We start from the raw sequence: 13251 nt of genomic DNA on the forward strand, positions 1-13251 counted from the left end.
TCTCTGCAGCCAACTTTCTAGCCTCGAGGTCCCTTGAGACTGAGGGGCACACGGGTTTGCGGCTAAGAGTCCAGTGAGTTTAAAAATATTGGCCAATCCCACCAAGCGTGCAGACTATTCCATGGATGGACAATGGAAGGCCAAGAGGACAATAATATACATCGAGACAGAAGGTGACGACATATAGAGAAACTATATTTATGGATCCATTAAGGACAATGACAGAAGCCACATCTGCTATATCGTAACATTCTACAGCTAATACGGATAAATCAAGCACCAAAAATGATCCACTCCCCAAGGAGATTATACACACAAAAGGCCTTAACAACAGTTAAAGCGTAAAAACACATTCTTTCCTATGATTAGACACGCTCCTCGGAGCCCCCCACAGACGACTGACAGCTCTGTGCACTTATTATTGTTGGTGCTTGGACTTCACTATCCATAAGGTAGAATTTTCAGCTTCCAAAAATGTGATTCTCTCTACAAATTTTCTCATCACCGGACCCAATATGTTGATGTGCATGTTTGTACATGGATGAAAGACTCCCTACTATCTTCTTGCGCATTTACAGCAGAAAAATTTTTGTACTTACACAGACCGACAAGTCAAACTCGATCACAAGGATTTGCTATTAGCATCCGGGCTCCTGCTTCAGATGAATCCCACTTGCTGAGCCAAATATCATTGCCTGGCAACAAAAAAGGACAACTTTGTGTTAAAGCAAAGTTAAGTTGCTTTCATACCATTGATAAGGTCCAAGAGATGGTTAACAAGCTTGATATCATAACCTAGACATTCCCATCGACTTTAAATTATGGCATACCACTACTCATCTGAAACCATAAACCTTTACATTCATGGACCAAGGTAGACCCCATCTAGTTTTTAGCAGGTTCAACATAACTAGTTCATGTAAGCTACTTTGCAGAACACCCTTTACACCGTCAGAATTCCTGACCATCACAAAAAAATGAAACAGAATAATTGATTCAATCCATCGGATCTATTGAGAACGTCATTGTGCATGTTCTGCAACGTTATTTTCAATTGCTAGCCTCGAACCAGCTGAATTTAGTATTAAGACTTTGTCAAGTAGTTGAATTTATCTAAATACCACCAAGACTGCAAATATAACAATCACTCACTCATACTACCAGGCCCAGTCAAGTATGATATTGGAGCTAATGGCACATATATTTGCTTTGCACAATTAATCTCTTCCTGCAGCATATCTTCAAAGAATTGGCAAGTAACTACAGGTCTTAGTTCCAGAAAAATGTAAACGATATTTTATCAGTTTAATGGATTTATAAAATGAAATCTTCGGGCTACAAAATAAATCACTTCTCAATTTGTTAATAAATGGCTATAGAATAAAACAGTACCGCTGGCCCCATAATAAACCAATTATCTCTTAACTGTTATAGAACACTAAAAATGATTTGTTAGCTTTGCCAAATCTGGCCCATAAAAGAAAACTGACTCTGGACTTCTTAATAACCCTAACATTGATTGCTACGAAGAGGACAAAACTTGGACTGATCAGCTTGGGAAAATATATCAATGGATAATAAATAAGCAGAGGACTGTGCCAGGATAACATAACATGGCAATGGATTGAGAGGTAAAAAGAGAAGCTTGATTCAATAACTTTTTTCCAGAACAAATTTGGGGTCTCCAGTACAAAGCAAAAACTTCAATATTATTCAGGGAATAAGGTTCGTATATGTACCTCAGCAATTCTTTTAATGACCAAATAAAAGGGAATCCTCAAAAAATAGCAACACTAAATGAGATATTACCTGGGATGTATTAGGCAATATACTATTTGCAAGTTCCTCATTTATGGATACAGGCAGTGGTGGCATCTGACTCATTATGCCAGCCATTTCACTCATACTGCAAGTCCACAAAAAATATTAGCAATGTGAAATCAAATAAAAGTAACAGCAGTAGTATATTGAATGATTATCACATACTCGTTTAGGATGATAGCTATATTGTTCCTTGTGCGAAAAAAGAGGTCAATATTATCCTGCAACTGTTTGATAAAGTATTAAAATGAAATGTCAGCTACAAACTGAGGTTCTCTCAGGTGGACCAAGAGGAGCATTTAATATCTCATGCAGAAACAATAGCAGCTAATCATCAGTATAAATCAAGTAGTTTATAAAAATTAAAACTGGGAAAAAAAAAAGAAAAAACAAGTTGAACACACTTCAATTAGTCATGAAATGGAAAAGTATGTTATTACATTATCTCTCCAATTTATTTAAGACTAAGAGCACATTGAGAAGTTGATGTCACATTTTCTGGGGAAAACAACAATCAGTTAGTTAAATCTAACATACTAAGTCATTTATAAGGAAAACAAATGGACAAATCTGATACTTTTCTAGAATTATTTCAACAGTTGATTATGCAAGCTTCCTGATGAAGAGGAGGATCAGAAACTATACAGGGGATCAGATTAGATCAATGTTTATTTACCTGATTTATCCAAATTACAAAGTTCTTATGTTAACTAGCACATTCTAGCTTAGGATAAATAATAATTTGCCCCCTTGGGGTTCACCTAAAAACTTAATTTTGCTCCTAAAGCAAACTATGCTGCTACAAAAGTGAAAAGCAAAGGTCTTGTTAGAATTATAATATAAATTATATTATTAAAAAAGTTAAAATAATATATCATAAAACAATATACTATATTAAAATGATAAATTTATAATTATTATTAATGTTATATTTATAATATAATTATATTAAAAATTAAACACAAACACAAAAATCAGACTGTTCTCAAATAGAGGTTCAGTTTCCAGTTTTTTCCAACTGAAACGGACATAACATAAAAATATGAAAACAAACAGCCAAAAATTGATAATATCTCAAACAGCCCCTAGCATTTTCTGCCCACCTTATAGACTACATTATATGGGCACCGAAAGAGCTGGTAAGTTTCTTCTCTTTGTGTATGCATAGAGCTAAGCACGTTAATGTGAAGTGCCACATCCCAACAGGGACTTGTAAAGCCACCTAATGCTTGCAGTTAGTCAGGAGATGCCCCTCAAGCTACAAACTGACGTGACATTATTTTTTGAAAAAAAGCTCCTCCTAGATATATACATATATACATATGAATCTATGTGTATATATTAATTCATATAGCAATAGCAATTGATTCTTTAGAAAGCAAAACCATCATATAGAAAAACAACTTGTGTCTTTAGTATTGTTTGTGATAATACATTTTCATGAAAATAGCACAATTTAAGTATCTAATGAACCCCCAATGCCAATCTAATGAATCCAGAATAGTGATTAAATAACTAGTTAGAATCAAAATGAAGAAATAAATAAATAAACTTGCAGCAATCGTAATAACTAATTTGGACATAGTGAAATTATAACGCAGATGGATTCAATAAGTAAAGATAAACATAATACAGAAGACCATCTTTCCTTAATTGATTATGACCAAACATTAATTTCTTATTTCCCAAAACAAAAGCATTTTCTTCATGTGCACGCATGATAAATGTGAGAGCCCGAATGAAGAAATTTCTCCACAGTGCAGGCATATATCAACTAGAACTTACAGTTATGAGAATCCTTGCAGCCGGTAGTATGTTCAGAAAATAATTAAAATAAAAGAGAACAGAACATTTTGCCAAATAAGGTATACCATGATAGATAAAACTGATTTGCAATACTGATTAATCATTAGGAATACAAACAATTTGGATAGTGCAAAGCATGTATGAATAAAGATGAAGTTACACAACGAATTGTGGACTGATGCATTTCTCTATTGTAAAATGTCCTTTTAATCAGAATATAATTCATATTAATCTTGAAGGGTAAATATGCATATCACTATGAAAGTACAGAGAATTTGACATTCACCTTAAATGCAGAAAGATTTGCAGAAATTTGACTAAGAACTTGATTATTTTGCTCCAAAAGATGCCTTGTTCTACCACTTAATCCTGGGATCAAGAGAAAAAAAAAAAAAAGCATAAGATAAGACCAGAAAAACTAGAAGAAAGATATTTAATTAAAAAAAAGAGACATTTGCTCCAGCTGTTGTACAACTGCTAAAGGACAATAGCATCAGGGAACTCAAAACAAAGGCTATGGTTGACGTCCAGTTCAATGAAAAGTGTCCATCTTAGGGAGTAGAATCTTTATTTACATGTATTCCAAACAAGCATGCTGCCTTCCTTTCTTGTAATTTTTCTTGGTTTAAGGAGTTGAACATATTTTAGAAACTAAATTTTCTGGATTTGATTTGGATTTGGTATATTAGAGAGGTAGCCCATGCCATGCATGTAAAAATAAAAAAAATAAAAAATTTCGAATGAAGGTTCATTGGGTGCTGCTTAACAGTTGAAATTTAGTTTTTATTTTTTTAGACAATTTTAAACAAAATAAGTCTTAGTGCAGTGATAAAGTTGTCACAATTTTATTGTAATTTAGAGAGGTCATAAATTCAAATCTCATTAACATGATTAATTTTTGTTTCTTATGTAAAATATTGGAGGCTATTTTAGGAACAAGAAAGTTTGACAGGGTTTCACACATCAAATCTGGCATTTGCATATTTAATAAAATAGAAATAGATATCTTGTTGCATCAAGTAATTAATTTTCCTATTTAGATTACTTCTCTTCGTTATTTATCTTTGTAAAGAGAAGGTTCTCTTTCAAAATGACCTTCCATTGACCTTCACAAAGAAAGCAGTCTAGTACACCAGGTCATCCCTTAGCACTATTGCAAAATATGAGTGGAATTAAGATGAGGATGAATGGCCATACAAGAAAAAAAAAAAAAAAAAATAGAACTAGAAAAACATTATACACAACAATGTAAGAGTGGCGCCTTTTGAAGATAAGATGCATTAATCGTGATTAACATGGTTCCAACATGTTAAAAGAAAACCAATAAATGAAAATGTGAGGTGGGTTGATAAGGTGGAAGAAGCTTGTGGTAGAAAAAAAGAGTAAGACTAAAGACAACTTGTGAGAAACCCTTTAACATGTTCTTGTAGAAGATATGGATACGGACATAGATGATTAGAAAGCTAAAAATTTCATGCAGCCAACCCCACCTAGTGGGATTGAGCCTTGGGATTTGTTGCCGTATGTTAGCCCTATAATTTATATTATTTAATGAATAATATTCCAGTCAATATTAAAACATAAAATTGGAAAGAAAGAAAGTCGCATTTCACAATTATTAACTTACTACCAAAAGCAAATAAAAAGATAGAATGTAAGTATGTAAGTATAAGGCGCACACACACGCATATATATACATATGGTCATTTACAACAAAACATACAAAATGAAACTTGAATGAAACTAAATCAATAAGTAGAAAAAGCATTGCACAGTGAAGCACATGACAAGTTGACAACTAACATCTTAAAAATAATATTCAATGTGAAGTAGTTTCCTACAGCATCCATATGTATATGTTACTACGTTGAAACTTTATGCTACCTTATTTGTGTTTCATGTCCAAAAAACAATGCTTCAAATTTTCTCTTTCTAGGCATACTTGTTTCCCATTTTCTTTTTATTAATGTTACCAAAACCAATCATTTGAATTGCAAGAACCTTGAGGGGGAAAAAACATAAACAAGGGCTTTTGTTAAAGGAATATAGAACACTAACCTTCAGAAGGTAAAGTTTCACTGTGGTCCAGATGGTTCATAATCAAAGAATGTGCAGCCATACTAGATGGTGAAAATGAAGATACATTTGCCTTGGAGGATGACTCAACCAATTTATCCTGGAAAAGCATGATCTTTAGAATACTGGTTCCTCAATCAAGTAACATCTTAAAGATGCTGGTTTATTCAATAAATCAAAAAAACAATCCTATCTCTGCTGCTCCACTGTGCAAGTGGAGTTGCAAACATTAAGCTATCTATAGTGTCTTCTTATTTAATCTGTTATCTTGGTAGTATATATATATTGTTTCACATGCACACATAAAATAAGCAAAACATAGGCAAGCCAATTGCAACCATATTACTAACCAAAGCCCTCTTCCACCAGAATTCATGCAAAGCCTAATTCTTTAGAAGAAAATTTAAGGTTATAACATAATCAGGACAAAAAGAAATGGTGAATATTGTTAAATCAGCAAACTTAAGCAGTCAAAGTGCTTGCAAGAGCTTTTTCCTTGTTAAAAATAAACCATGAAAAAAACTGTTTTATTTATTTGAAAAAAGAAGATGGTTAATAATTGAAATCAAGAAAAGATCTGAATATATGACTAACCACAACCTACCAGCGTAATGAAAGATTCAGCTCTTTGAATAGAATGCAACAGAAGAATTTAAACTGCCGAATCAAAAGCCTTTGGCGACTTCCTCTGCCTTCTATAAGAAGTGTCAAGATGCAGATCCAGTTTCAGGTTGGGATGTATATTTTATTACAAAACTCACTATTGTTTCAAATTAAGTCTCAAGCTGAAACAATTCATGTGCTTTTAATGAGTCCCACAGAAGAAAACCTAAGAAACATAAGTCTGTCTCAAATGAATACCTTCCTGCTGTTTACTTTCTTCCCTGAATTATATTCCTCTGGTTTCCTTCGCTTTCTCTGCAAAATATGAGACATTTATATCATGTCCTTAAATATTTTTCCAATGCACAAAATAAACAAGCATAAATTTGACAAGTGCATAGGATAAATCATATTAGATTTAAATATACACCAAATGACATCAATAATTACCTCTCTGATTTTTTTTAGATATACACATCACAATAGTTAATTGTTACTTTTTTCTTTTTGTGTCATGTGGGTGGGTGCATGGGGTAGGGGGTGGAAGAGAGGTGACCATTGCAAATATTTCCAAATGCACACGCACACATCTTCGTAAACTGAACAACATATATCATATCAGAATTAAATATACATCATGCCTTTGATAATTAACTGGCCCTTTTCCTTTTTCTTTTTCTTTTTCTTTTTTCTTTTGATCATGTGAGGGGTGGGAAGAGAAGGTAAAATCTTAAAGACTTATTAGATTTAGACATACATAATATATACTTTTTGTGTGTGTGTTGTGTGTTTGGGGGGGGGGGGTTGAGTAGGTAGGATAAAAATGCACAACAGGTTGCCAGACAGAAGACAACAAAAGCAAGTTGATTATGTGGCCCACAAGTTGTGAAGCCAAAAATCTACCCATTCTCACATGTTTCAATCAGATATACCTCAACTGTAGATTATGTATTTGTGGTCCGCATGATGTCTCAATCAGACATAACATTTTGCTGGCTTTTGCAATTAAAATATATATCACACCCTACTCCCAGTCAGAAAATCCATTTATTTAATATAACATGTTGAAAAAACAGAACTTTTGCATCTTGCATTATTTATTCAAATGCTTGTATTTCTCCCTCTTCTTTGTAAGATCATTAGTATAACCTGCAACTGCTAACATGGGTCACCAGAGATAACACCAGATAATTAGATCATAATGCTATGGCATGCTCAACCCTCTAACTCTCTTCAAGCCCACCATCAAGGGATGAAAAACTGTCACATGCCAGTTGTTGCATTCTTCTATGATCTTCAAAAAGTTAAAGCAGGTGCCAGAGTGGTTCCCTCATTGTACAGATCTTAGTTTGAAACTAGAATACTTCCATTAGTGCTGAAACATCTATTGGGAAGAGGAAAACCAAAAAGGGCATGATGAGAAAGAGCAAACGAAGGCCAAAGTCCTTCCAACCTGTCCATGCAGATGGATTCTCCCTATTTTTAGACACCGAATATGTGCTAAAGCAGCATAGCCAGTGAATAAAAGGATAATTTCATTAGGTGTAGACTCACAGTTGAATCTGCTGTCAATGTAAACAATGAAATACTAGAAGTACATAAGAATGTCCATAACTACAATTTAACTGATTGTGCTGAGCAGGTTCTCCCAACTTCAAACCACAGCTAAACTTCATAGATATATGCCGAAGGCAATTAAAACCACAAAGCAAAGGACCAAAGCAGTGTTGAAGGCCATACTTGGGTTTTATACATTTGAGGCCAGCTGCCCTCGGCTAAATATAGATGTTGGAAACATGTGTTTGTATATTCTACAACATCTTTCTAGTTTCCATCAAAATCTATATTACTTAAATTTCTTAATGGATAACAAAAGAGAAAGCATAAACAATTAAAGAACACCACCAAAATATTAGAGAACCCAATAAATCTACATTGCAGGGCAAGAGGATAACACGCACTATGCAAGATCATAAGTAAAAATGTGAAGGTAAGACATGGAACTAACCATAGGACTGTTGAGGGATTACTCAGTTGGCCGATCAACCCCCAAAAGGAAAAAAGTATATTAACAATACGATGACTGATGCATAAATATCCTTCCATTAGCACTTTTAAGTGACATCAACATCACTTAAAAAAAATTACTATATTTTTTAACAATATGAAAATCTTTTACATTATATCTGAAGGGGAGCAGGTTCAGTGTCATCATAAAATAGTGTTTTTTGGTTATTCAAACATGTCTAAAAGAGAATGGTTGGTGGGGTGTGGCATATTACCTAGAGAGTGGCCTACATGAAGGAAAAGTTAAAGAAATTCAATAATGTCAACTGAATAAAAAATGCTGAGGCATAAGAGTGAAGTATATTACTTTTATTGAACTGAAATTTAATTCCATTTGCATAAATAGTTTTTAGGATTAAATTCAGAAAAGATCACAAATTTTAAAATACTTTAGGACCTGCTCCATTCATATAAGAGGGTTTTGATCAAATGGGTTCTAGAACCAAATCTAACAACATGGCAAGCCTTAATCCCACTATGTGGGGTCAGCAGTTCTAGAGCCAAATCTAAGCATAGATAACGCAAAATAAGATAAACCTAGGGAGAGATGAAGAAGGAGAGATTTTAAAGGTAAATGGAGAGGGGAGTGAGAGAGGCTGGTAGGGGTACCAATTGTGTGATGTACAATAGCAAAATAAGAAGCAGCAGCTCCATCTAATATGATACTTTGAATTGATGATTATTTTTTTGGGGTGTGTCTGTGAAGGGTGTGTGTGGGGGGGGGGGGGGGGAGAGGACGCACATGTCAACAGTTATCAAAATACCTCTTCTCTTTTGTTTTCTAATTAAATGCCATCACATTATTGTTACTTGAACCAAATGAAAATGCAAGGGAATCATTACAAGTGAGGTGCTCACCGTCATCCACCTACACCTCAAAGCCACATCACGTACGGTCTTATCATGCAATGTTGCTGCAATCTTAATGTACTTCATGATACTGGGTTCACCCGCAAATCTACAAATTACATTAGAAAATGGGGAAAAAAAGAATTAATATTTTCCCAGAAAAATAACTGATCTGTCACTGTGAAGAACTGTTCACATGGTAATGCAATGAAAGATGAATAAATTCTGAAATTACAAAATGCCATTACTGAAACACAAATTATCAACAATTACTGAGTGGACAAGAGATGTCAAGACAGTACATACATAAATCCAAGTCCTAAGAGCTAAAGGAAAAGATAGGTCAAGTATCAACTCCTTAAGCCTTTAAAAAGAAAGAAGAGAGGCTATTTACGCATCCCTTGGATTTTAATATGAAAATTGGCAAGATCAATAACCATTCTTAAATCTTAACCAACAGATAGTCAAATGATGACTAAACTTCATTTGTAACATCATATTAATTGTTTTGAGAACCATAAAGATAACAACAGCATTATGGTGACTGCATAATTATTTCTCTTTTAACATCTCTCTGCTTTTCCTTGGAACCCCAATCACACCACCACAACTACCTCTCTTCCACAAGCCTCTTTAAACCTTGCCACAAACACCATTTCTCACAGCTAATGATTCAAACCCTCATCTTCTTCCACAAACCTGGCAATTACAACCCCACTCTTCCACACTCTGAACTCACAGTTCTTCAATCTTATCACTTACTCTCTGAGATACATTTTGCACAAGTCCCTTTCTCATGAATGAAGAGCTCCAAAAACATTAATTACCTGGAAATGAAGTTCTTACCAAGAAATTAAATCTGGGCACAGAACTCAAAGAGCAAACAGAAAATACAGTGATTATGACCATCTTCTTATTTGCCATTTAATACTCGTTCAGGCACTAAACTAGAACATTAGCTCAACAATCAGCTACATGAGTAGTTCATGCATTCCATCATCATTAAGAGTAATGGCACAACAGCATACTAATAGCCATTTGATCAGCAAGTAGAACCACAAAATGTACAAGAAAAAGCACAGAAGGATAGCATGTAAAGCCTTCCATGGAACTTGAGAGACTGAAGTTTTACTCAACCAGGGTGACTTATCAAACAAAGGAAAAGCATAAATTAAAATACTGTAAGATAAGACTTATAACTTTTTAAAAGGAAATTCAACGGAAGCCATGGAATAAACTACCTACTTTTCAAGTCCATCCTGCAACTTGCACTGCTCATCAAGAGACCACTCCACAGCCAAACCTGTGTCATGCTTGAGCCCTGGCACAGAATCCAGAAGAAGAGAACCAGAAGAACTCCCAGCCTGAGTTACTCTCGGATTGTTGTTAATGATGCTTGAATTTCCAGAAAACATCATGCCTACTGTAGTGTTTACCCCATAGTAATTGGCCATCGGGATCATCTCAGATGTGCTGTTTATAGCTCCCGACTGGAACGAAATTGCGTGCCGGCTCAAAGCAGAGCCCAAAACTCCCTCATGGCGAAAGCCCGAGTTCGATTCAGCTGCCATTTCCGCCCCAATTTCCTCAACAGCTACCAATTCTCAACCCTCCTAAACTTCCCAAGAGAGCAACCACAGCGTCGTGAACTCTTCACATAGCGTAAAACCTCCGCCTCGTGTGAAGATTAGAAACTCAACTATTATTAGAAAAGTAAGTCCACCTAGATCCCTCAACACAAGGCACTGCTCAAGATTCCAAAAGCTCGACCACTTTAACTTCTCAAAACTCCAGGGCTCGTGGTCTAACAAAGATTCCAGCTCAATAATCGAAAACTCAAACCAGAGATAACCAAACAAAACCCCAGATTCAAAACCCTGAACCAAAATTCATACCACTAGGCCAAAGACCAGCTCCGCCTTAAAATCCACGGCAGAACAAGACCAAAGCAGCTCCATCCTTGGAAAATCCATAAGAACCAACAAAAACACACGCACAAACAAAAGAGAACCCAGCTCCCAATAAAAGTAACAGATAACGAAGAACCCTAAATTGGGTAGGAGAGAAGAGGGAGAGAAGGGGATACCTTTTTATAAGTGCATAAACTTTCCGACGGAGCCCTAATTGGCTCTGCTGCCTTTTCTATCTCATCACTCACTACTTTTTGCTCTGCTTTTGATTTGGCTGTATATGCTCACAACAACAACAATAATAGTATTCCATGAAACTCAGCCAATGGGGGAGCAGGAACAGAATGGGAAGAAGGGGAATTTTAGGGTTTGTGGGGGGGTGTTTCTGAGAATATATATGATTTTGTTTACTCTTGTAGTTGTTGCCTGCTGGTGTTTCAATTTGATTTCATTTTTTTAATTTTTCAATTTTGATTTTGGGTTTTTTGGGTTGGGGGGGTGGGGGTGGGGATGGGAGAGTGTGTGTGTGTGTGCAGATCTTGAAATTCAGCAACAGTGGGAATCCCAATAAGCATTTGATGCCAATTATTGTGGACTCTCCACCTTTTTCCCCTTTCACATAATTATTATTGTATTATTATTATTATTATTATTATATCACTTTTTTCATATCTGGCCTTTTTCAATGTCTTCTTCTTCATGTTGTTTTTGCTGCTTCTTTGCTGCTGTACACTCCTCTGCTCAATCCAATTCCAATGCTTCCTGGATTGTGACACAGATTAATTAGCTCTTTTTCTCCTTTTCTTTTTCCTACTCATTGGCACACTGTTAAAATGTTAATATTATGCATGTTGTTACTATAAATTGTGTTCATTGAAAAGGGTGGTCATGACTATTAGAATAGATTATGTAGATTAACATAAAAAGTTGAAATAATTGTTCATTAGATGAACAATTATCTTTTTCACTTAATTGTCTGAGAGAGAGAGAGGATTTTGTTGTATTTTAAAGAAAACTTGTTCTCATAGCCAGAATAATATTAAAAAAGTAACATACAAGGCTCTTAAAAGGCATTTTATTTGTTTTAAGGGTGGAGTGAAATTTATGAAGGGAAGAAGAAGATGGTCACTATTTGACTCGGGGGGGGGGGGGGGGGGGGGGGGGGGGGAAGAAGAGGAAGGGGGGGGGGGGGGGAAGAAGAGGAAAGAATCTGACAGCATGGTTGGGGGTCTCTTGTTGGGACCATATCTGCAAAGGGCATGGCAGATGATGATGTCTGGTAGCACCACAGCCCCTTCTTTCTTTTGATTTTGATGCAAATTAACAGCTAGGCAGTAGGCATAGACATAGACATAGCTTCAATTCAATGGAGAATTGTGTATACGCAGAAGAGAGAGGTCCACACGGAGATTCCATGGATGGAGGAAAGGCACAAACTTCAAGCCTCTCAACTCATCCAGAGGAGACTTAGAATATTAGAATACAAGGCCCACCTAACCACTTGGCATAATTCTGCTTTTAAAGAATTGGGAGATGCATGCCAACCGTTTTACCCCCCCCTAAAACTGACTCTTATCACTTGAAAAAAAAAGATTATTTTCGTAATTTCAAAAGAGTAATCTTTACTTTGACTCGGATTTTCAAATTTATCTTTTAGATTTATAGTGCATATATCAACTGTGTGCTTGCTTTTGGAGGCTCATACACGGCCTGGTTTCTTTTATCTGCAAGTTGGATGCCTTCTTTTTGGGTCTGATTTGCTTACACATCCAATTTTGGCAACCTTGCTTTCCTTTGGTTCACATTGGCTTTCTATGGTTTCACTTTAAATAAATACAATGCATGTTAGTAAAGTGGTTCACATGATGAGTTGGATCTCCATATTCCATTAACAGTGCAACTACTAGCATCTGCATATCAAACAAAATAAAAGCAAAGCAAACAAATACCAATGCATGGAAGGTGCTCACCAAAAATTATGGCCTTCAATCAAACCCCTTTTGATATTTCCATCAAACAATGCTTAAATTTCATGTGGAATGATGTGATTGTACCTTAATTTGATATATATATAGTGCCCTAAAGAAAAATCATGTCAAATTATCCCCTAACAATACAT

At 35.4% G+C, this 13251-nt stretch overlaps 1 protein-coding gene across 1 annotated transcript; it reads right to left on the reverse strand.

The window, feature by feature from the left end:
* Window positions 1-174: 174 nt before the first annotated feature.
* On the reverse strand, window positions 175-11645 carry LOC127809940 (uncharacterized). Its single transcript, XM_052349122.1, has 8 exons — window positions 10468-11645; window positions 9232-9331; window positions 6565-6621; window positions 5686-5803; window positions 3914-3996; window positions 1987-2048; window positions 1810-1906; window positions 175-695 (listed from the first exon to the last, which is right to left on the reverse strand). Exons 1-8 carry the CDS (start codon window positions 10791-10793, stop codon window positions 639-641), a joined length of 900 nt encoding a protein of 299 aa, XP_052205082.1. The 5' UTR covers window positions 10794-11645; the 3' UTR covers window positions 175-638.
* Window positions 11646-13251: the final 1606 nt, after the last annotated feature.

Source organism: Diospyros lotus, chromosome 9 (genome assembly GCF_014633365.1).
Source record: "Diospyros lotus cultivar Yz01 chromosome 9, ASM1463336v1, whole genome shotgun sequence".
In the NCBI taxonomy this organism is placed as follows: Eukaryota; Viridiplantae; Streptophyta; class Magnoliopsida; order Ericales; family Ebenaceae; genus Diospyros; species Diospyros lotus.